Source organism: Aythya ferina (assembly GCF_964211825.1).
Source record: "Aythya ferina genome assembly, chromosome: 8".
In the NCBI taxonomy this organism is placed as follows: Eukaryota; Metazoa; Chordata; class Aves; order Anseriformes; family Anatidae; genus Aythya; species Aythya ferina.
This window is the reverse complement of record NC_140304.1, coordinates 24,650,971-24,671,630: the sequence shown is the minus strand read 5'-3', so window position 1 is coordinate 24,671,630 and position 20,660 is coordinate 24,650,971. Positions and strand designations below refer to the sequence as shown.

At 51.0% G+C, this 20,660-nt stretch overlaps 1 protein-coding gene across 1 annotated transcript; it reads right to left on the bottom strand.

Annotated features, from left to right (window-relative positions):
- Window positions 1-10,910: 10,910 nt before the first annotated feature.
- Window positions 10,911-20,602, bottom strand: CYP4B1 (cytochrome P450 family 4 subfamily B member 1). The gene is made up of 12 exons (XM_084528077.1): window positions 20,280-20,602; window positions 16,806-16,950; window positions 15,982-16,026; window positions 15,637-15,764; window positions 14,666-14,790; window positions 14,207-14,358; window positions 13,393-13,499; window positions 12,775-12,965; window positions 12,328-12,461; window positions 12,170-12,234; window positions 11,576-11,658; window positions 10,911-11,408 (listed from the first exon to the last, which is right to left on the bottom strand). Exons 1-12 carry the CDS (start codon window positions 20,457-20,459, stop codon window positions 11,240-11,242), a joined length of 1,524 nt encoding a protein of 507 aa, XP_084384203.1. The 5' UTR covers window positions 20,460-20,602; the 3' UTR covers window positions 10,911-11,239.
- Between the last annotated feature and the right edge of the window lie 58 nt (window positions 20,603-20,660).

Here is a 20,660-nt window from a genome sequence, read left to right as displayed (position 1 = left end):
TGTTGGATTTCTTGTTTACCTTTCTGTGCTGGCTGATACGGCCTGGATCTTCGCCTGTACTGCCATAATTAGGATATCTCATCTCCCGCTGATAGGGCTGGGGATGCTGCTTAAAGCACAACGCTGCCGCATCCCTCCCTGGCAGAAGAGCATGTTTGGGAAGACGACTTCTCCAGGTGTCCCAGCACCCACCCCATTGACCCCATGAGCTGGGACTGCCCTCCATGGCCACCAGCAGCATCTGATGGTCCCCAGGTGATTCCCTGATCTCCTTGAGCTTGGTGAGGCTCCCCACCTGCACAGGGTTAAGATGTTTCTGCTCCAGCATCATCCACAACCCTGGAGCAGCGTGGGCAGGTGGAGACCCACCCGTCCCTTGCTACCCATGCACAGCCTGATGGGGAGAGCTGCACGAAACCACCAGCAAAGGAAGGTTAGTGCTGTATAACCCTGAGGATATGTAAATTATTCCAAGGTGGTTTAATTAAAGACTTGCTGTGTGCAGGTGAACCGCTGCTGGAAGGAAGGCCAGCTCCAGCCTTGGCCCCATGCAGCATACCCTGGGGTTTACATGCCCCTATTGGGCTCCTCAGCACCCAGGCAATGAGATTTGGCCCTGCAGAGGCAAAAAGGGAGCCTGGCACCCCAGTGGGAACAGGGTGAAGCTGGCAGAGGCTGTGGGCATGCGGAGGGGACTGTCACAGCCCCTTGGGATGGAGCCCGGTGGCATCGGAGCGGCCGGTCCAGGTGGAGCTGGGAGAGCAGGATGGATGTGTGTGGGCAAGGGGGCTGCGAAGTTTTTGGTCTCGATTCAAGCCCCTGAAAGCCAGAAGTAAAATACCATCCATTGTTGGTTTATACACCCGTAGTAGCCAAACAAACATCCCCGGAGCCGGTCCTTATCACTTTATTACACCTGCTAGAGTGAATAGATTAAAGAGCACGGGGGAGGGGGGAGAAAGCAGAAGAATCCAGCAGAAAAACCGGGTTTTGGGATTGTTAATTATTCTCTGGGGTCTCTAATCTTTAACTGGCAAACAGCATCACTAACTGTCTTAAAGCCCCTCCTGGAACATCCTGATAATAAGCCATCTGCATGAAGGCACCCCGTTATCTGCCCTCCTCCAGCCGTCTGTGACATGGCTGGAGCGGGAGATAATGAATGTGCGGCGTGTAATAACGACACGTCATTCATGATTATCGGCCTGATACCCAACCTTTTAGCTCCATTGTTTGTGCTTCAAGAAAAAAAAAAAAAAAAAAAAAAAAAGAAAAAAAAAAAAAGAAAGAAAGAAAAAGGGAAAGAAGAAAAGGGGGATTTTAGGTGCTGCGTGCGCAGCCTGGGGTCTCCGAAGCGTCTCCGTGCCAAAGGGGCTGGCTCTGGAGGCATCTCCCCAAGGGTTTGTGGTACCCTGCAAGGAATCGCCCGGCCATTGGCAGCTGCTGTAGCTATGGTGATGGAGGGAGCGAGATGAGGCAGTGCAGAAATGTCACCGCCCGGCAGGGAGGCGTTTTGGGGCCAAGGCTTGGTGATGAGGTCCCCGTCACCCGGCGCTGCCGGCTCCTCGTGGTGCTTTCGGTGCCCTCGGAGCTGTTTAGGCTCCGCAGCAGAGGTTATCTCACACTGCTTGACACACTGCTGTCTAGAAGCTGCCAGCATTTGAAGGTGGGAGGGCTGTTTGGGTCGCTTGGTTTAATTGGGATAATCTGAAATGTAGGATTTTCTCCTGGCTGTGACAGCCCTGTGATGCAGTGGCAGGGTGACACCTTCCCCCAAAGCCTGCGTCCTCGTGCAGACAAACTGCACACCTGGGTTAAGCGTGCTTCTGTCCAGGCTGGGACTCTGAAATGTCTGGTTCTGGCTCCTTCAATTACTGTCAGAATCACCTGGAGTAATGACTTGGGGTTTGCATCAAAAGTGGAGGTAATTCTGCCTCTTTCCAGAGCAGATTTCCCACTGCTTTTCTTCCAGGGAGGGTGTCTGATGGATGTGGTTGGGGTTCAGCCATTCAGGAGAGCCAGGAGGAGCCTGGCAAGCCAAAGAGGCGGTCAGTGGGGTGATCCTGAGTAGCTCATCGCCTCTGTAGGGATGCTGTAGGGACATCCTGGAGTGCCAGCTAGTTTCTTTCCCAATCAAGGAGGCAGGGCCAGGTCTCTCTGGCTCCCCAGGCTCACTGCCTGCATGGCCAGCAGAGCTGCGAGGTGCCTCTCGTGTTCCCTCATCCGTGATCGAATCGTCTGACGTGCAAGGAAGGTGGCAGAGCAACACCAGCAAACTGTTCCCATGCAAACAAACCCTGTGCGCCCTGCAAACAACCGCCCGGCTCCAGCAGTCAGACCCTCAAGGACCGGGGTTTTTTATGCTTTCAAACAGCTGCTTAGCAGGGCATCCAGGAGAGGAGAGGAACCCTGCCTCCAGCTGCCTTGCACAATAAACACCAGCCACACCTTGCGAGGGGATGCACAGCATCCCAACCCTTTAGACGATGTCCCAACAAAGGTCCAGATCCATCCCTTGAGCCCCCCGTGCCTCAGTTTCCCCCGCTGCCTGCTGAGTGTGGGGCAGTGGCAGCTCTCCCTGGCCCCCAGCCCTAATCCCCCACAGAGGGCACAGGCGGCTCCTCCGAAGCCAAGGTGGAAGGAAAAAAAAAAAAAAAAAAAAGGAGGATTTGGGGTTTCCGCATCTCCCACTGCCACCTAGCGATGCAGCGCGGCCCCGCAGCTCCCCAGGAGCTGGGCACGGCCCCTGCCCTGCCGCTGCCGGTGGGGACACCAACTTGTCCCCGTGTTTTATTGTCTCTCCACCACCTCCGTTTTTTGTCATCGCCATCGCTGTTTGTGGGGCAATTTTCCTCCTGCTGCATTCAGAGCCAGGCTGTTGCGGTTATTTCCTTACCGCAAGACACCGACATGCTCCAGGGCGAGGGCTCGGTGACCCGTGGTGTGGTGTGGGTGTGAGCGGCCTTCTCGGGGACAAAAACCTCCTCAGCAGCCTTTGTGGCTTGGGAAAACACAAGGGCAGGGCTGCACCTTCCTGGGCTGTAGGACAGGGGCAGAGCAAGGGGCACAGCCCTGCCTCTGGCTGCCGGCCTCATCCTGCCCCCAGGTGTAAAGGGAGCTGAAGGCACACTCTGGGAGCACCTCTGCATGGCTTTCTTCTTGTCTGGGGGAGGACAAGCCTAAGCACACACAGATTTGAGTGTTTTTTCCAGGTTACCTGTCTCCTGAGCACCCTCAGCTCAAGGAAGTTCAGTGTGCGGTCAGAAAAACCTGCTGGCCTGCGTGTCTGTGGTGTCCGGCACAACGCCAGCCCGCAGCCCGTCAGGGGATGGTTTCTCCCTGAGCTTCATCCAGAGTGATCCTGGGCTGCAGGGAGGAGCTCTGCTTCCCAGCACACCCAGGCTGGGGGCTAGGGGGCGGACATATGGTGCTGGGGCAGCAGGCAGGCTTTAGGGACCTGACCAACAACCCCACTCCAGCAGGGAGCAGGCAACAGTGCAAACACGCTGGTGGGTGGTGGAAACCCCAAGGAGACAGCAAGGAAATGAGGAGGACACAGAGGATCCTTGGATGTCCAGAAAATCTAGGTGTCTCTTCTTCTGGATGTTGTCAAGCTCCTTGTCACTGGAGAGCAATAACTTTCTTTCTTTTACTACTTTACCTGAATAGAAGAATGAGCAATACATTAGATGCATCCTGCCCTCTGGAGAGAGTATGTACCGTACTGGGTCAGTGGTTTAGACCCTGTGTAACGCCTAATCCTCTGGTCAGTGCCTTCCTAAGGCACACTCTGAGCTCCAGCTGCAAGAGGATGAGAAGTTTAGCTGGGAGAGAAAGGTGGAGAAATACCTGTGTGTGCATAGGCCAGCTTGCAGGCATCCTGAAACTTGTGGCCTTGGTGAGTCCAGCCATAGAAGGCATCTCCGTAAGGTAAAGCCCGTATTGTCTTGCTGACGAGGCAGCTCAGTTCATGAACAGCTCTGATATAACAGTCTGAGTTGCTGTGAGAGACCAAGGTTAATGTTGGTGTTGGCAGTTGAGTGGGGTAAACGGGAGTGCTTGTTTTCCCAGAATTTGGAGGTTTGTGCACTGACCTCTGGGTCTGGCAGGCGGTGCTAGAGCTGAAGGCGCACTTCATGATGTTGTCTAGCGTCATCAAGCTGATGTCTTGAAACACCTCCACTGATTTCCTCTGCATGCTGGCCTTTTCCCATTTATCCTAGTGGTGGAGAAAGCACATGACAGGATGGACTTCTGCGGACTCAGCCACAGTACAATCAGGTCCTATTTCCCTATCCCTGCCTCTTCCCAGATCCACACTGCCAAGCTAATTACTCTGTTTTCGCCAACAAAGAGCCTAGTTCAATGCATATCCTGTGAATTTAATCAAGCTGTTCTGTGCATTTATTTTTCCAAGTTTACTATAGCAGTTGATTTTACTGGAAAGCAGATGAAAGATGAAAGTGCAACAGCCAGAGGAAGGTGGAGGGAGGAATTTCAGAACTTCAAAAATCCCCTCAAAATTCAATGAAATTCTAGGAGCAATCTGAGTCCAGTCTCTTTCTTTCCCTCATTCCCACACCTGTTTTCATTCGTGCACAGTTACAAGCTTAAAGTGTCAGGAATGATGATCCTCACCAGCATCACGTTGATAGAGTCGAACGTCAGGGCCATGTAAAATTTCAGCACGTTGTAATGAAATGCAGGAGTGAGCAGCTTCCGATGCTGAGACCACTTGGTCCTATTCAGGGTCAACAGCCCCTGCCCTGGAGATACCAAAAGCAGTCAGCTTCTCCAGACTTTGATCGTGGCTCTGACAGCCTTTTGGTTGAGCAGCAGGTTAACGTGCAGAGTCTGGAAGGAGAAGGATTTGGTGGTGGAGCCTTTTCTCCAGCCTTCCTGAGGCTACCACAGTCACGCTCTTTGGATGGAGGAGAAGCATGTCAGCGTGTCCTGCACTGCCAGCCATGCACGCCCAATTTGCTCTGAAACTGGCTCTCCCCCAAGTCCGTGGTAGTGAAGGCATGGGGCTTGCTCTTGGGTTTTCTGCCCTAAATTTTGCAGCACACACTGCCTTGGGCAGGCTTTCTTTTAGCTTTTAGTCTAAATTAGACCACAGCCAATTGAAGGCAGTGTTTTTACTGCAAAAAAACTCCTGTTTATCTGGTGTTCATTGTCCAGATGTGTCCTTTTTATAGTGGCAGAGACCTGGAGATCATTGGCTGAAATGAATCTGCACAGCCCCAGTGAAAACATTTAAACTCTTTAGACACAAAGTTTATATGGCAATACCTTACCAGACCCATGAATTACCTGACTCCATGACAGTGACTGAAGGTTAGTGGACTGAGAAACTTTTCCCTCAGCTGGCCTGTGGCATATTAGTTAATTAATGATTGCAAAGACAGAACCCTGGGTACAGGTTTTAATATTACAGTCCTGGGCAGATTTGAAGTGTCCGGCAGCTGTGAACCCACATGAGGGCTGGTGGGTACGTTGCTCGGCTGTTGCACATGAAAGCAGGCTGAAGTTCACCACGTGCTGGTTTGGGTGTAGCATGGGAAAGTGCCCAGCCATGAAAGCTGGACTCATTCTGCGTGATGATCCTTTTTTTTTTTTTTTTTTTTTCTTTTCTTGGATGGGTAAACTACTGCACAGAGCAGGAAGACTCAGCCTGACTCCTTGCTGGTCTTTGCAGAAAAAGCGATTGTTTGAGTTCCTCAGCTGGGATAGGATGACCAAGCCAATATTGCAGCTCTCCACATGGCACTGAGCTTTTGTTAGCATGGCAGGAAGATGTGCTGCAAAGAGACAATGATAACAGCTGATAATCTTTTATATCTCCCCAGTCTTGGGTGCTTCTGCTGCTTGAGCCCCGTCCTACCACCTTGCTTCAGCTCCTCGCTGTGACCACCCCCCTGAACTGGACCCCCATAACCCATACTAAGATGGTACCTATGGTTTCAGGCTAGGAGGAGGAGGAAGATGGGGGTATATCCCCTGCTGGCTTTTGTCACCCTGACTTCTTCCCCGCACCATTGCTAACGTGCTGCATCGTTTGGCCCAGAGCCTGGTAAATCATTAGAACCACATCAGCCAACAATTTTGAAATTTAAAGAAGACACAGGGACTCCTTGTAAGGCAAAGCTGTGGATTAAGCTATTGTCTTGGAGCACTCCCCTGGCAGGCACAGAACAGAGTTAATTTTTCACACACTTGGCCAGCTTCCTGATGCTGAGTGCATCTTGTTATGCCAAGCTGGCTGAATCCATGCAAAAGTTCAGAGGAGAATGAAAAGTAGTTCAGGAGGCAGGAGATTGGAGTATGTCAGACCAAGCATTAGGGAAGGATTCCTTAGGGAAGGATTTGTCTGCAGCCCAAGCAAGAGAGACCCAGTTTGCCTTGACAACTTCACACCCCTGAGTACAAGTTCCTAACTCCAGGGACCTCATGGCTATGGAAGATGTAGGAGACACATCTCCTTCCCTTTTCTGCACAGCATCCCTAGCTCTTCCTACAATCATCCTCCACTGTCTGCAGCGTTGTGATTAACAGGCAATTAGGAGAGGAGGCAGAGTGGGCTGGCTGTCCAGCTGGCCGGGAGGAGGGAGGGTTGCAGTTCATCAGGGCTCCTGCTGATGCTTCTTGACTACTTGAGGATGTGGAGAAGGAGGAACAGGCAGCATGTGGAGCCACTTTTGGGATGCCTGAGCCACATCAATGGCTCTGCAAGCTGCCTTCAAATGTGGGGCTGAAGGATGTGAGGAGAGTGATGTTACCATGAGCTTCTCTCACTATCAGATGGGATCACAGAAAGGTGAGGACAGGTCTGTCATCATGCTTGGGATTAACCTTGAAGTTCAAGTGGTGCATGCTGCAAGAAACCCCATTGCCAACCTACAATGTGTCATGGACTCTGCTCGACAGCTGTCCTTATTTCCTCCAGACTTTTTTAACTCTCGCTCAGCCCTAAAAAGGTTTTCATATTTGTTCAGAGAGCCCCTCCAGGGAACAGTCCACCAACAACTAGCTTCTCCTCTGGCCTCGCCTGTGACTATGGATGGGAGGGAGGAGAAGGAGAGCTCCATGGGGCTGAGGACTTGGGGGCAATGGCTTCTGTGAGTCATTTGTGCTGAAGACCTCAACACACTCATATATCGCTCATAAAAGTTGAGTGCCTTGCCAGGGCCACGTAAAGGACAGAGGGAGAGATGGGGATGAGCCTTTGGCTAGCACAAGTGGAGCTGTTTTTGGGGTGCCTTACCCTATTACCAGACTGAGAGATCTGAACATACCTGGCCGCTTTCAGCAATCACCCACAAAATGGAGCAGAAATCCCTTGAGACCCACAGGTGGAGGAGCCTGGCTGGAGAGTCTCCAGACCTGTATAACTACACAGACATTCTCATTGCTGACAAAGTCCCCGGACAATAGGTTTCATTATTACCAGGCAGGGTGGAATTTTACCCATCTGGCTCCCTGGTAGTTATTTAATAACCAGTATCAACTTCTAGGCATGGAGTCAAGGATATATGGGTTGGTCAAGGGAGATGTAGTGCCTTGAGCTGACAGGGAAAGAAGAAAGGGCCTGGGGTAAGAGTGGCTAGAGCCTCATTTTTGGGGATTAGGAAGAAGAATCTGATCCTGAGTGACAGCAAACCCAGGTTCCTCTGAAGGGGTCTGGCCTAATCCAGCCTCCACCCTCTTCATTTTCTGTTTCACCGGTGGGGGGGGGGGGGTGTAAAACACTTTTATCACAGACTTTGGAGGTTTGGGGCCTGCTTTGAATGTTTGGTCTGATACTCTTCAGCACAGCCTGGGGAAGATAGCACAGGGAGTTTCTGCAGGGAAAGAAATTGTGGAAGTTCAAAAGGGAAAGTGAAGCAGCCAAGGAGCCACAGGCAGAGACACAGGGGACAGTGCAGGCCTGGTCATTACAAGGGACTGAGGCAAGGCCTACAGCCCTGCTGCTCCCATACATCCCAGCTGATGTGAGGGGCCTCAGAAGGAAAATCTCAGCTGGAGAAGGAGCTGCAGGAGCCTCTTGATAGCCCAAGAGGTCCGTGTGGGTTGGCACAGTGAACAGGGGCTTGGCTTCACCTTCTGGGCATCTGAGGCTAGCAGAGCTACAGGCGGGTGCTAAAGGATGCTTGGGAGGTTGTCAAGCGTTTGCAAAGAACCTGTCTGCTTTTCACTTGGTGCTGTGTATGCTTGCTTAATGGCAGCATATACCAAGACATGTCATGCTATAAATTTAAAAAAAAAAAAAAAAAAAAAAAAAAAAAGTTACACTAAGGATCTACCATCCTGTACCACAGCCTTCCACACATCAGAAAGTTGTTTTCAGGGTCTTGGGAGTCTCCACACTTAATTTAGACACCTAAAGAGAAGAAAGGAAGGTTCTTTCTTAGTGGCTGGACACATACTGTTAGCAGTTTGCAAAGCAGCTGAAATTTAGGTGGCAAATTGGTACTTTGCCCCAGAGCTCGACCTTGCAGCAGCTGCTTTCCTGGGTGTGCCTGTGTTTATTTGGATAGGAAGAAGAGCCCAAACCATCTGTCCCTGTGTGTTCCTGCAGCGCTTAGTGCTGAGAGATGAAATGTGGTTGTAATGCCAAGAAAAATAATGTTCCAGGCTTCCTAACACATGATATATGAGGAAATCATGGCAAGAGCCCAGCAAGTGTCGCAGAGTAATGTGAGCTGCCTGGATCCCATCTGACCACACACATCCCCAGAGTGAATTTATATCTGGAAGCATTCAATGCAGCTGTCTTACCAGTATGTTGCAATACTTATTTAATTTACAGGTGGCTCCCACTGCAATATCCCAGTGGGGTTTAGATGAGGATTGCCGGTAGCACCTGATAATGGGTTTGCCCAGAGAGCAGCACGTGTCCTGCACAGGGATTGTGTTCCCCAGGGATGGGAGCAAGCCACTGTCACTGCTGGATCTGCCAGCCCTGGTGTGCTTGGCAGAGAGCAAGAAGGTGACAGCACCAGGCTGATGTGAGTTATTGAAAGGCCAGGGCTGCTGCTGTTTAGCTGTAGCAATGAAAGAAATCCAAGATCTTTTTAACCAAAATGAATCCTTACCCTGCTGCACCCAGCAGAGCCCCTTAATGAACTCTTGATAAATTCGTTATCTGAAGGTCTGAATCAGGCAGCCCAAGGTCAGCTTATCATCTTTGCAATTACCCTTTTGGCAGAAAGTAGAGAAGGATTAAAAAATGAAGTAACCTCTCTGCATCTAGTATTTAACTGTCTTTATCGGTCTGGGTTGCACATCCCATGTGACCAGGTCTTTTCTTTACTCTCAAGTGTCTTAATATCTAGCAGAGGAAAGGTAACTAGCAGGAGAGACACCCTCAGAAATGGCATTCGGGAAAGATCTGGCACCAGGACCGCGTTGTCCCAGCAGCCTCAGCCTGAGTGTCCAGTTCCAAAGCAGTGCTGCCACTGAAGATATGGGATGCAGGTTATGGGATGAGGGATGTGGGATGCAGGACGGTGTGGGAAGCTGTAAAGGCCTTGGCTCTGTGCAAGCACTGCTCTGCTAAAACATCATTGTTTTATCAGCATTATTCTCATCCTAAATCCAACACACAGCACCATAGCAGCTACTAGGAGGAAAATTAACTCTAGCCCAGCTGAAACCAGGACACCATGCCAAGAAGCCATGGGCACAAGGCAGGGAGAAGGGTAGCAATGCTGCAGAATAACTTTCCTATTGCTCTTCAGATATAGAGAAGCAGATTTTTAGCGAGTCTTAAAAGTCCCGAGTGACTGAACAAGGCGAAGGCAGGAGCAGCCCAGCCACGAACATGTATGTCAGCTGCGAATGCAGCAGAGCAGCCTTTCCGCTACCCCCAGCCCATGCCCAAAAGACAGGCAGACCATAGCTGTCCTGCTGCGGCCCTACATCACACAGCACATCCATTGCTCTCTTTGGGCATTCGGATTCTGCTGCAAAAATGGTGACCTGCTCTTAAAAGCTCTGAAAATGGGGATTTCCAGGCAACCTACGTCAGTGCTCAAGAAACTTCACAGATTGCTTTGTCATATGTAATCTGTGTGTACACAAGTGCAATTTAGCAGAGGACATTTATTTATGTGAGGACCGTTGTGACAAGGTCCTGTGATCTGATCCCCATTTACCTACTCCCATTCAGCGGGTGCACTCTGAGTTCAGCCTCGTGCTCTTGCTAATCTGATGTTCTTGCTTTCATTTTTCACTTTTGCATGCTGAGGTTCACCCACATGATGGTATTTTTTTTAAATCTTATCATGAAACAAAACTGAATCCAATAAAGAGATGTATGTTGTTTGCTTCTGGTGACCAGCTATTTTGATTAAAAAAATCTCATATTACACGTGAGAATATGAAGGCAAGGTATATCTTGGAGTAAATGTAGTTGCCTTTATGCTTGAATATGGTTGAAGGGCAGTGTCTTTTTTCATCTAGTAAATGGAGATGGAAGGGAAAATTCTAGAGAAATATTATATAAGTATCCAAGTTTGGTGTCTGTGTTGATTACAACAGCTGGATATTATTGATTCATGTTACCTTTATAGTCCTCCATGTCTTCAAAATACCTTTTTGGAGAGGCTGCAGCCCCATCAGTCGTTTCCCTTCATAATTTTGTGCAGTACCTATGCCCGCTCTTCTGCTTTGTGTGTCCTTACAGAGCCACATCCTGATCATTTGATCAGTTTTTCCAACTTATCAAGGTGATTCTGAATCCTAATACCACATCTGTTTTCTGAACTACTGGGAGAAATCTTGTTTTAGTCACTTTGGCAGTTTTTGCAATGGAGGTGGTTTATTCTGTGGGGCCCATGGGAGGAGATTGTGGGGCGGCTGGTGTGACCGACCTGGTGAGCATCAGCAATACAAACCAAAGCAGTGGCTGGTACAGGAATTACTGGTTTATTAATGCAAAAATTACAGCATATTCTGCAGTTTGAGCAGAACTTTGTGGCCCAAACTATAGTCAGTGCATTGAGTGTAATCAGGCATTGAGCAGGAAAAGAGAGGTGAGGTCTGCCCCAAGCTGACCTGCAGGCACTGGGGAGGTGCGGGCACCGAGGTGACCATGGGGACGCATTCAGCTGCTGGCAGCACTGCAGGAACGAGGAATCCTCATCCCCAAAGCCTGCTGTGCACCTTTTGTCCCAAGGAAGCATTGTTTCCTTCTCCACTCGGTCCCTCCTGCTGCCTCTCGGGCCATTTCCCAGCATCAGTGGATTTTCTTTAAGTGCAGGTGAATGCCGTTCTTGGAGCGAAGGATGATCTGAGGTATCTTCAAGGGGGGATTGGTTGGGTCAGGGGACAGCTCAAAGCGGAGCAGGGTCAGGGCCAGGGCCACTTTCAACTCGTTCATGGCAAACTGCTGCCCGATGCAGTTCCTGGGATAAAGCAGCTCAGCTCAGCCTCCGGGCACAACAAGCACCCAGAGGATGTGAGCAGGGGGGACTGGGGAGAGGGTTCCCTGGCACAGGCTCCATTGGGCTGAGCCGTCCCCAGGGACGCACGTTTCCTCTCCCCACTTCTCTTCCAAAGTCCAGTACTTTACCTGATTCCAGCAGCAAAAGGCAGAAAGGCGTGAGAGTGCCTGCCAGACGTGTTCTCTGGAGAAAACCGCAAAGGGTCGAACACCTGGATATGGAGTATTGACAGCAAGAAAAGAAGCGGTTATTTAAGGAGGAAAGGTACTGACTGGTATCCTCAGAAAGGCTACACCCCATAATTTCTGAACAACCCCATTGGAGAGGGGATGTATTTCAAGATGGACTGACACTCATCCACCAGACCCCCATGGTTTCCATGGAGCTGTGCAATGGTGTTGCCAAGACAAATCAGACACAGCAATGATTACAGCTGAATTCACCACCTATAAGCTGAGCAAAACCATCTTCTTGTCTGTTAATGCGAGAAGCTTTGTCTTGCTGGTGGTGCAGCACCCTGTGAAGAGGTGCTAATGCTGCTGTGCGACGACCATCAGAGCCTGAAACACCTGAAACATGGCAGCTGCTTCTCAGCATCCCAAAGATGCTGAGAAAAGATGTGCAGCAGCAAGAGGGCCCTGCTGTCCTAACACACAGAGCAGGAGTTCAAAGAGGTGCAGCATAGGGTGGAAAAGTTATTAGAAAGGCACTCCAAGACTTACCAAAGGATCTTTCCATACCATGGGGTTTCGGTGAATGGCATAAATGCTAATCGCGACGACGCAGCCTGTAAAGCAGTCCAGGAGGAGAAAAAGGGCTCAGAGGAAAAGGCCAAATGATTTTACTGCTGTGATGTCAAGTGGACATGGGACACACAAACCTTCTGGCAGGGTGCGTCCGTCGTGGAAGGTGATGGGTTTGTTGAGCTGCCGGGACACGCCGGGGACCGGCGGGTAAAGGCGAAGGCTCTCCTTGATGCACATGGTGCTGTAAGTCATCTTCCCCAGGTCCTCCCTGCAGAGACAGGGAAATTAGAGCTGCTCGCTCCCTCCCACTGCCCCCTTGAAATGGATGGGGTGCACAGAGGGAGCCACAGCATCCAGCCATGGGATGCTGCAAGCTGGGGACTCCACCACCTCTGAACAGCTTTATCCTTTCAGCAAGGTTAAGCACAACGTGACAGTGGGACACAAGCCATGACTACAACGTCAGCAACATGAAAAATCGGTCCCTTAGCATTCCAGCTTTCAGGACATGAAGACAATGCTTGCTTAGGAATGACCATAATGGGGAAAAAGTCACCAAAGGGGAAAATGGTCAGCCTTACCACTGAAGTGTCTCCCGGTCACCCAGGATGCCCTGGATCTCCTCCCTGCAGCGCGCCTGGTGCTCGGGGTGCAGTGCCAGGCAGTACAAGAGCCAGGAGATCCCGCTGGCCGTCGTGTCGTGCCCCTCAAACATGAACGTGTCCACCTCAGCGCGCAGGTCCTCATCAGACAGGCTAGCTCCATTCTCGTCCTAGCAGCCCAGAGAGAGCTTCAGTGGCCCCAGCTAACCCAGGAGGGGACACTGCAATCTTTCAGCTATTGATGAGTGATGATGGCTTGGGATATGTAAAATCTCTGTTTAGACTGAATCAGGGCCCCTTTTCATTTGTAAATCCCTTTGTCCCCTTTATATTAAGACTGTGAAATCCCTCTCGGGGTTGAGCTCCCCAGCAGGCACTGCCAACATCTCAGTGGCTGAGCACCGTGTCACCTCAGCCCCTCCTCAGCCGGGCAGGACCAGGTATGGTGTTTTTGACTGATCTAATGGCTCGTGTGGCCCTGAGTACCTCTGGAGGTTTGTGGCACCCCCACAGGGGCTGGATTTTGCACTTTATGGTCTTGCCTGCTGCTGAGTGTTCTCCTTGGCCAAGATGAGCCATGCACCCGTCAGCACCCACCTTGGCACAGAGCAGAATGTCCAGGAAGTCCAAATGCCTCTTCTTCTGGATCTTCTCGAATTCCTGTTCATCTTTAAGGGACTCCTTCCGCTCATGGATCACCTTGTCTGAGCAAGGAAGAGTGTAAGGTTCAACAGGGACAGGAGATGCTGAGCCTGGAAATCACCTCCTGAATGCAAAGCTCGCCTGAGGGGATGTCTCCTACCAGTTCATGATGCATTTGGCACATGTATTTCTGCATCCCTGACAGTTTTATTTTTTTTTTAGGAGCATGATAACAAATGACATATGCATTGCCATCAACCACAGTAGCAGATCCTTTTCTGCACAATTCTGTGCCCATGACAGACCCCCTGGTCTGTCCTACCCACCCCTCCCGCACTGAAATCATGCCTGGCCTGGAGAGGAAAATAATTCCTGCCCGCAGTGTTGCCCGCAGTGCTCATCCCTCCATCTCGCCAGTCTCTAGTCATGTAACAGGAGCGTTCCCAGAGGAGAACCCCTCTGAGCCCTCTGTTAACCCAGTTTAATAACCCAGGAGCTGTCAGACCCCTTGCTTCATGCCCAACACGAGCCATTGCTGCAAGCTGCTGCTCTCTGTGGTTGCTCGCAGGATTGCTACATGGACAGGGAGGTAACTCACCCAGGCTCTCATAGGAGTACCTAATTCTCAGCTCTGGATGGGTTTCTTTGGGCCAGAGGCTGCAGCAGTGCCAGCTGATGTGGCAGATGCAGAGCCCGGATCATACCTGCTCCCTGGAAAGCTCTTCCAGCCACCACAAAAGCTTTGGGAGCTGATAAAGACAGGGCATACCTGTGTGGTCGTGAGCGAGCTGGCAGACCTTCCTGAACCGGAACCCGTGGGGGCTGAGCCAGTAAATGAAGTCATTGTGGTAGGGGAAGATGCGGAGCCGCTGGTGCACCATCTGGCACAGGTCGTAGACGGCCTGGATGTAGGTGTTTTTCCTGGGGAGAGGGGAAGAGAATTACACCACTGCATGAGCTGGGACAGGCAATAACACCAGCCTGAAGCCCTCGCCATCCACAGCCCACCTGGGGTTCCTGAGCAGTGACTAACCAAGTATTTAAGGCATAATGGCACGAGAAAGACTTCTTTAAGCCTAGAAGGCTGCTGCACTTCTACTTAGCAAGTGCTTGCCCAAGTGACTTGAGTCTGAGTGGTCAAAGTGGATCTGGGAGCATCACAACAAGCAATTTGCCTGCTTCCCTTCTGAGCTGCTTTCCGCCAGGCCTTGTGGCAGCCAGCACTGACCTGTTGGTCTGGCAGTTGCTGTTATAGCTGAAGGCACATTTCATGATGCTGTCAAGAGTCATCAAGCTGACGTGCTCGAAGAGCTCCACTGGTTTCCCATCAGTGGCCAGCTTTTCCCATTTATCCTAGGGGGTAAAGGAGACAAGAATGAGAAGACAAGGGGCAGTCCTGCAAGGTCTGCACTCAGCCTCCCATTAGGCGAGTGCTTGGCCTTGGGTATGTCCCAGAGGAATGGAAAAGAGAAAAACTGCTGTCAGAATCCCAGCAAGAGGAAGCCAGCACCTGGCTTGATTTGTCTCAACAGCTACCCACGAAACTGGTGGACTCAAAAGCTGAGAAAAGGAGGAGAGAGGAGCACCCGAGCTCTCAGCATGAAACCAGGCTGGGAAATAGGGCTTGGACATACAGCTTTATGTCTTTGGTAAAGATTGCCACCTTGTGGCATGGCCTGACACGGCACTTTGCACTGTCTGCAAGTGCGAAAACTGCACCAACTGCACCAATGTGCATTGCAAAAGCCTTCGTGGCTCTGCAGCCCCTGAGCCCTGGCTGCTCCCTGGGCTGGCAGGAGGGAGAACAGCAGGGAGCTGCACAGAGCTGCTGGGGGAGAGCTGGGCAAAGCCCCTGAGCTGCTCTGGGGAGGCTGGGTGGAGGGGGACGAGAAGGAGCACCCGGAGCTGCACCAGATCCTGCCTGCCCAGGGGCAGCTGTGCACAAAGCCTCCAACCCCTCACCTCTAACTCACCCTGGTGTCTATCATGCCCAGCACTGAGGGGTGAAAGGACACTGCATCTCCGTGCATTGGGCAAGCCAGGGGCTGCAGTCCGGCTGAGGGTAGGATGACAAATGACAGCCTTTAACCTCAGGTCACGGTGTAGCTATGCCCCAAGCATTATATTTTAGGGATTTGTTGTGAAATTTTATTTACTTTGGTTTTTCATTTACAAAAGTGCCTTCGACATCATCCCTACCAGCATCACGTTGGTAGACTCTGCCATCAGGGCTACGTAAGGCTTCAGCACGTCGTAATGAAACCCCGGCGTCAGGAGCTTTCGATGCTGGTGCCATTTTGGCCCGTGTAAGATCAGCAACCCTTTCCCTGGGGAAACACAGGCAGTGCATGTTTCCGTAGGCACAAGCAGAACAATTTCACCTGTCTATGGACACAGCCCAGATAAACATGCTAAAAAGTAATAATTTCAGAAAGCTTTTTGCCATAACTGCATCAAGGAACAAGTGCAATGCTGCTTATTTATAATGTGTTCTTGGCTAACTTCAGGGTCATTCCTGGAAGGCAAAGTCCTGGGAATACTTACCAATCCACGGGATGAGGTGTTTGTAGCTGATGTTATCCTTGGGATCTGTAAAAAAAATAAAATAAAATAAAAATAAAATAAAATAAAATAAAATAAAATAAAATAAAATAAAATAAAATAAAATAAAATAAAATAAAATAAAATAAAATAAAATAAAGAGAAAGAAAATGGTAAACATTTCACCAGCATCAATCTACCAGTTCACACCTGAAGACTGGCCCTGCAGTATTACTTCGGGTTGGGTGTGAGATAGAAGTGGTGGCAGCCTTGCAGCACTGATCGCTATTCCATGCCAAAGTAACACTGTTGGGCCCAGTTGTGAAAAACTGTATAAAAGCAGATGCTCGGAGTGGAATAAACAAGAATATTGGTCGTCCAAAGTCGAATGGATCCGCTGTAGGATAAATGATTAACCCTCCCAGACAGCACTGTCTAGCACCTCTCCCTCTGGATGCACCAAACCAACAGCTCTGCACGGTGACCATGGGTCTGAGCCAACACCAAAGCTCCGAGTTGTCCTCTCCTTGCCGTGATCAGGCACCAAGAAGATGACTTTTCAAGGAGCACTTGAAGAAGTAAGATTTGTTGGCATGTTTCAGGTGGTTTTGAGGGCCCCTGGTCCCTTCCAGCCCTTGGTGGGCCATGCGGCTGTGTGCCTGGACCATGCAGGACAGGGCACACAGAAGCCAAATATCTCCGTGCCTTTGGATGATTTCTGCAAGGCAACTTATTTGTGAAACCCTGCCTTGCTGTGAATTGTCATCATGGCAGGGGACAGCTGCAGTCCGTGACTGCTCCCCACAAGGGGATGCATCGTCTCTTACCTCCTCTGGCAAACAGGGCCTTGGCATAGTCGGGGTCGGTGACAACCAGGAATGCCGAGAAGCTCCCAAACCAGAGAGGGTGGGCATACAGGTACTTCTGTGACCACACCTCTACTTTGTCCAGCGCCTCTTCCTCTTTGAGAAACTGCAGTTGTGGAAAAGTGAAAAGAGAAAGAATGCTCAGATTCGGTGAAAAAAAAATAAAATCTCCTAAGCCACTGTCTTAAAAAGCTCATGGTTTTCCTGCACCACGAAACCATCACCAGCAAGGGGTGGTTCTCCCTCCAGGCTTCCCTAGCATGAGAAGCAGTCATGCTTGTTACTTTTGAACATCATATAAAGTAATTCTTCCTTATCAATTAATCCTGGGCAGGTGTGTGCTGCCTATCTGCACATGCGTGTTCGGTGCTCTTTTTTCACAGCCACTCCAAAGAACTCACATTTACCCCAGAAAAGACTCTGAGGAGCAACACGTGAACACCATCACCAATAGCAGTGGCACTGGATGGTTCATTCTTTCAAAGTGATCATTGTTTTATTGCTTTTACAGCTGGTCATGTTGTATATTAAACAGGCAATAACCAATGACCTGGTTAGATGGCTTGGTGGAAATGTCTGGAGTCGCAGGCAGGGAAGAAAAGATCACAGAAGCAAAAACATGCCCAAGTTTCTTTAAACAAAAGCTGCTCTGACAATCTTGCCAGTCCACCCACAGACCTAGTCTGGCTGTGACACTACGCAGAGGGAAGGGTTTTGGTGAGCTAGGGCTGAACCAGCAGCTGCTGCGCTGACCAAGCTGAAAGTCTAATTACACTTGCCGTGCAATGAATTTGATATGGTGTAGCAATTAGCCACAATGTCACGTTATTTACTGAGTCGAGGGAATGTTTGCTCGATTACTTTAGTGCTGACTTATCTTGGCTTGGCTTTTCGTGCGTCGAGTGTTTCTCAGGCTGTGGTGGTTGGTGCTCAGTTAGCCACCCACCCAGCCTCACCCTCGGGAGACACAGCGGGTGTCTGCTCCATGGGGCCAGCCCCAGCTCAGGATTTAGGACTTACTAAAGAGAATCACACATTTCTCCAGTTTTAGGGGGCCAGTTTTCCTCCTAAAGGCAGCAGTCCTCCCCAGCACCTATCTGCCAGCCTATACCTTAGGAAACGTCAGCAGAAAGGGGACTTGGCACGGTGCCTTCAGACACCTGAGCAAGTGACAGTCCCTCGGACACAGCTGCTTGGGTTTCCTCCTGTCGTGCAATCAGAGAAAGCATAAACATGCTGGCAGTAACTGGGACAGCAGTTAGCCTCGCTGTGCTCGGCTTTCCAAGGGTGGCAGAAGTCCTAACACCACAAGTCTTTGCACCTAGCCTTCTGTCCGGAGCATCGGCACGCAGTTTGATCCACGCTACTGAGACAAATCCTTGCGCTGGCAGAGAGCAGAGCGAGTTCTGTGAAAGGAGAGATTGCCCCCAAGGTGAACCACCTCTGCCTGTCGTGCAGAGGGGGTTAAAGTCCTGCATGTTGCAGAGGAACATCAACCATCAGCTCCTGCTTCCTAACCAGGGCTCCAGATATGAGGCATGCATTTAGTGTGTTTTTTTTTTTTTTTTTTTTTAAAAAAAAAAACAAAAACAAAAAAACACAACAACACTTCTATTTCTTCCTCCCTTGGGTGCTTTAAAAGACAAGTATAACCCCTGCTTGGTTCTAAGGAAGAAAGGTAATAGCCCGATCTCACGCCGAAATGCAAGACTTGGAATGGATCCAACCTTAAAAGCATCTGGGAAGAGGTGCCTAAAGGCATTTTTAATGACCACACACTGATAGCGAATGGAGCACAGGAAACGCAGGAGCTGAAATCTGACCACTGTGCTGCACTAACACAGCTTAGTCAAAAATAGGCTTGCTCTCCTCCATCGGGTGCTAAAACAGGCGAGCTGCACACAGAAAGCTGCTGAGGGACTGACATCCTTCCTGGACCATGGGCAGCTCCCCTGAGGATCCCAAAAATTGTGACTGGAAGTGCAGCCAGGGCCTGGCACTCTGGGTTTTCACCAGGTCATGCCACTTCAGCGAGACAGAAGGGCTCTGCGCCACCTCTCCTGACACTAATTTCCACCAAGTGACTTGGACAAGCAGAGCCTAACACCTGAAAATGCTTTAAAACAAACATTGATGTATTCCCAGGAGAACTACCTGAGGCACCACAAATATATTTGAGATACTGACCTGAACCAAAGCTGGCACTTCATTACTTTAAATCAATGGAATAGGAAATCTCAGTGTTCTCCCTGAATGCAGCTGCCAGACATCCCGTTAGCTCCTCCTCTAGGTGCACATGGATTTTGTACTCAGCATATGCCTAGGGCATTTACAGCTTCCTCGCTGGCTCAGCGAACTGTTGGTTTTTAGTGAATTTAGCAGCACTTAACCAGTAAAACTACCAGTAATTCTTCCTCAACAAAGCAGAAGCTTGTCAAAGGTAAAAGGTTACTTTAGTCCAAGGTAAAGTTGACCTGTGAACAACCTAGCAATGACGGAAGAGAGTGATCAGCACCAGGGAGTCAAGTCCCATCTCAGTATAAATTGGCACAGCCGAGAAACTGGTGAACACACTTCATTAACTGCAGTTTTAAAGTCTAATTGGCAGCACAACAAAACCCCGAACTGGCCTGTCTTCACATTCACGTTGCCAAAAGCCGAACTGTCCTGTCCAGCACAGCAAAACTGGGGCTCTGCAGCACGGACATGGTCTCTCGGAGGTCCTGCCGCCAGCAGAACTTCTCCACCCCTATTTTTGGGGTGTCAGGTTTTTTTGGGGTGCCATAGGTTTGGTCAGGGTGGGGAATCAGCAGAGGCCAGGAGAGGTCAGGGTGATTTTCGAAATGCAGAATCACAGAACGGGCTGGGGTGGAGGGGACCTTAAAGACCACCAGCTTCCAGCCCCCTGCCACGGGCAGGGATGCCACCCACCAGATCCATTTCCCCAAATCCCCATCCAGCCTGGCCCTGAAGACTTCCAGCGGGAATTAAAAAGCTCTTCCACCTCCTCGTGAATTAAAAACCTTTTCACACGAGGCAGCCCCCCTGCACCTCGCGGAGCTGCCGGGGAGCCACACCACGCTCGCACGCTGATCCGTGCCAGCAAGCACGCATCTTGGGATTAGTCACGCAAGCCACAGGCGCTTATAACGGGACTTTTTGTGCCCACGGGCGTGTTCAGCCGTGGCTTTAACTCTTCCTTAGGAAGACACCTCGCATTACTGCCTCCTTCCCCCCCAGCCAGCCGCCGCCTGCATCCCCCCGCGTTTTGCAGGCACCGCAGCGTGCGGCTCTCCCCGGCGCCTCTCCCCACGCGTGTCCCCCCGTCCCCACGCGGGGTCACCTCCCTGTTGCCCCCCATTCCTCCCCTGTCACCCCTATTCCCCCCGGGAGACCGTCGCCCACCCGCATTTCCCCACACACACACACACGCACCTCGTGGACGTGGCCGAGCAGCCAGTGCGTGGGGTGCCCGGGGAAGGCGGCCAGAGCCTGGAGCAGCTCCCTCCGCCGGTGGTAGAGCTGGATGGCCTTCAGCAGCACGCAGCTCAAGCAGAAAACCCCGGCCAAGTGCAGCACCCGGGCCACATCCACGCCCAGCCAGGTCGCCTTCATCACCCTCCGCCCCAAAAGCCGAGCTAGCCGCGGCTCCGGGCGGCTACCGGCGTCCTTGTCCCCACCGGCAGCCAATGCAGGGCGGGGAGGCAGGGCCGGGAGACCGAGTGGAGGCCAAATCACGGCACAGCTTGTTGGGAACGGAGCTGCCAGCCCCGGGAGATGCCGCCCGCCCCGGGAGATGCCGCCCGCCCCGAGTCT